The 4,036-nt window shown below is 32.7% G+C and overlaps 1 protein-coding gene across 1 annotated transcript in view; it reads left to right on the forward strand.

Annotated features, from left to right (window-relative positions):
* Positions 1-3,560, forward strand: part of LOC140856274 (uncharacterized) — a 5,252-nt gene extending 1,692 nt beyond the window's left edge. Inside the window, exon 5 of the mRNA XM_073253390.1 lies at positions 3,342-3,560. Within this exon, the coding sequence (XP_073109491.1) occupies positions 3,342-3,560 (219 nt within the window). The remainder of the gene's footprint in view (positions 1-3,341) is intronic.
* Positions 3,561-4,036: the final 476 nt, after the last annotated feature.

Here is a 4,036-nt window from a genome sequence, read left to right on the forward strand (position 1 = left end):
TCTTATTGCAAGATGATTTGCAATATCCCATATTTTTAGGACTGTATATTTTAAAATAGAGAAATTATTCCTTATACTGCATGCACCATGTGTTCATGCATGCCATTGATCATATCCACTCATTCCTATAGCAGTGCACTGAGATGCATGCTTGATGAATGTGGCCCATAAGAATAAATGACTATGATTGATAACAACATGATCATATGGTGCATGTAGTATAGGGAATAATTTTTATCTAAAATATCCCAAATTATAGAAAAATATTGCTTTCCCCATTGTTTAGGGTCTTGTCTTGATCCTCTATTTATAATTAATTATAGGGATTCATCATGCAAGCATCTAAATGGGACCTTAAAGACATATGTTGGGATCTCACATGCGATTGATATGCTTAGGCTTTTGATAGAGGAGCAGTAAGGAAGTAACATATGAGTGGGTACTTCACTTGATAGGGTTACTTTTGCTAAATTGTTTTCATTGAGAAAAAGTTTAGATTTACCTATGAGCTAAAATTGCCACTCTCAATCTCACTCTTAGTGGGTAACTTTTATCTTTCACATTTCTAGTTGGTTTCAGGGATTATTCAAGGTAAATATTGACATAATAATAACAATAAGAAAATAATGATGCTAGTAGATTATACAGGAGTTCTAAATTCACTTAGGTAAAGGTGTATCCCTCCACCCTTGGGTAAATTTACTTAGTTGTACATTCACTAAGGTAAATGCATGACTCCACCCTTCCAGCTACATAGAGTGGTGCATTTTGTCTTGTTTTGTTTTGTAAGCATATGTTGTTGGATAAATATATCATTAATGTCAGTTCTCTATTCACCATATGGATACTAATATTAATAATATCAATATTAATATGCTCAATCCTTATTAGAATTCATTGTTTAATATGCAATGCATATTAATGATCCCGAAATAGATGTGTGTAACATCATTTAAGTTTATTGTTTAATATGTAACGTATATTAAATATATGTGCTCAATCATTATTAAAATTCATTGATTGATATGCAAGGCTATTGTACCTATTTATTTGTTCTATTTTATTATATTGCTAGTTGGAAAAAGCAAAAGTTAACCCATGTATCATGCAGGGTCAATATTTCAGCACTAAAGACATTAGTATTAATAATAGGAGGTTCTGTATGGGCTCAACTTGTGTATAGTTTTCTATTTCCTATGTGGATACTAGTATTAATGATGGAAGTTTCTATTCGGTCATAATTAAAACTAATTATGATTTAATATGCAACAAAAATTTGATTATTGAAATCTTTTATTTATTATAATTTGTAAACCTATTATATCATATATCAAAAAATAATTAGAGGAAAAGAGAAAAACTCATACCAGTCCAATGTTGGTTCCTTGAAGTATATTCAACAAGCAAAAACACCCCATCTATAATAATTTGCACACATATTGGGTGTTTATAACTAGAGCCGGAGAACTTACGAGATGCATGATTCATGTATCTACTAATCACCCGGCCTTATCATTCAACCGGTTCAACATTTGAATACAAACACCTCTGACTTTCTTTCTCCAACAGATAGAAATTAGAGAAACAATGGTAGATCCTAACCAGAAGCCCCATGCCATCCTAATCCCCGTACCCTTCGGGGGCCTCATCATTGCTGTTGTCCAACTTGTGATCAAGCTTGCCACCAAGGGCTTCACTATTCACCTTTGGTCAACACCGTAGATGTCCACCACCAAATCTCCCAAGAGCCCCATTCCACTATTAACTATGGCATGCGTTAGAGTTTTATTTTCAAAATAAATCTATTCCTCTTATTTGTTAGAGGTAATTACTTGTTTCGAAACTTTGGCCATTTGGTTCCATAACCAAGAGATGCTTTTGTTTTCTCTTCTTATCCATTGGAAGAAGTTTAAAACTTTGACCGGCGACATTTCCTTTATGAGGAGGCAGTTTGTATCACTGCTATATATATATATATATATATATATATATATATATATATATATATATATATATATATATATATATATATATATATATATATATATATATGATGTACTTTGGTAGATAAAAATAATTTGTCCTTCTCATCTTTATTAGAGCCATATTTTTTCTTACAAATTAATAAGTGTACATATATTGCTATTGCTGTTCTTTTAGGATACATCCTAAAGCATCGAAAGTGCATAGATTTTGGATCTTGGAGACAATAACTTCTAGAAAGACCACGTGGAGAAATGATTATTTTTTTTAAAAAAATCTTAAATGGTACATCTAGCCCAAATATTTGTTTCTAATTTTACAGATTTTTTAATTTTATTCATGAAGTCCCCAATAGTTTAAAAATAATTATTTTTCTCCATATGCATAATAGCTACCTCTATGATAATCAAGGTTCCTAGACACGAAGTTTTGGACTGATTTGTTGGGCACTATTACAAGAGATGGCTTCTCAAAAATCCATTTCTTCCTTACCATGTATTGTGATAGCAAGATAGCTATTCGCTTGGCAAAGAATAAAAAATTCATAAGTAAGTCTAAACATATTTCAAAAAAATATTATTATATTAGAAAACTAGTAAGAAAAGATAAAATGTTAGAATATCTATCAACTAATGAGATACTAACAGACACTTTTATTACAGCGATATCAAGAGAGAAAGATATATAAAACCTTGAGAGAAATTGATTATTACGAGTAATTATTTGAGTTCAATACTTAATATTTAACAAAAATTTAGCAATTAAAGTCTTTCATTTATTATAATCTGTTGCATTTCAAGGACAGTTGGAAAAAAAAAAAAGAATAAAGTATATGCCATGCATTGTGCAAGTTTTATGCCAAAGTTGTTCTAAAACATAAGTTCCTTATTAACGAGAAAACCAACAGACAATTATGAAGAACCCAGTTAGCACCTTTTAGGAGGTCATGTGAATTGGTGAACCCAACTATAAGCAAAAATTAGGTGCTACTCATGACCCTTCATGGTCATTCAACTCCCCTCATGTTTGCTTATAAGCATTGCTCCGAAATGTTTTGCGATACCATTAAAGTTCTTTAGAAGCATGAACACAAAAATGTAAATAGTCATAAAGGTGTTTGCCTTAGTGGTTGAACGCTCCTCGAGGCAACGTTTCCAAGGAAAGGAACGGGGCAGTTGGAGACTAAACTTTTATGAAGGGATAACAATTAGATGGTGCCCTCGCGTTCAAGATGAGAGGATGTCAGAAGTCTTAAAACAGACAAAAGATCAGTCAACACAACTCCAGAGAGAGCCTGGAAGTAAGATGATCAGACTTCTGTAGGTCTTATTTCAGCCGAATATTGTTTTGCAACAAAGACTGAGAAGCTGGCCATTTGTTTAGCAACCCAGGACCCGGGTGTTACAGCACTTACCATTTGCTTCGACAGGGCGGCAAGGTGCATCACCATATTGCGTTCCTTTTCTGACCTTTGGGCAGCAACAGGAGATCAAAGTCTAGAGACTGAGCAAGGTGAAGACAAATATATCCATCGACTGGGCCCCGTGACGTTGGCAGATGAAGTTTCTACCGCTTGACAAGGATGGATCACCGAATTACCATATACAAAAATTTCAGGTCAGCATATCTGTCTACATCTCGCCAATAGCTATACCTACCTTTATATTGTATAATATATATAAATCTATATTTATAAATTATATAGAAAGGAGACTTTGGGAGTAATACTTTGGAGTTATTAAAGAAGAAAAAAAACGCATTTTCAGTTATAAATTTTATCAGCTGACAAGTAGCCTGAGTTTTAAGCAAGCCATTTCCAGCAGTGGAACTGCGGCCTTGGGGAACTGGGAAACTAAGATGCAGCTACGTTTCCACAATAAAAGTTTTTTTTTTTTCGGATTATTAAAAAAAATAAATTTAAAAAAGAGATACATTATCAAAATATGAAAATCAAATTGTCTAGTTTTTTCCTTCTCCCGTCTCTTATAAAAAAAGAAAATCTTACTCTTTCCTCATCTTGTATATTCTTAGAGCCAAGAAATTTCCAATTTTC

This window comes from Elaeis guineensis, chromosome 3 (genome assembly GCF_000442705.2).
Source record: "Elaeis guineensis isolate ETL-2024a chromosome 3, EG11, whole genome shotgun sequence".
NCBI classification, from domain to species: Eukaryota; Viridiplantae; Streptophyta; class Magnoliopsida; order Arecales; family Arecaceae; genus Elaeis; species Elaeis guineensis.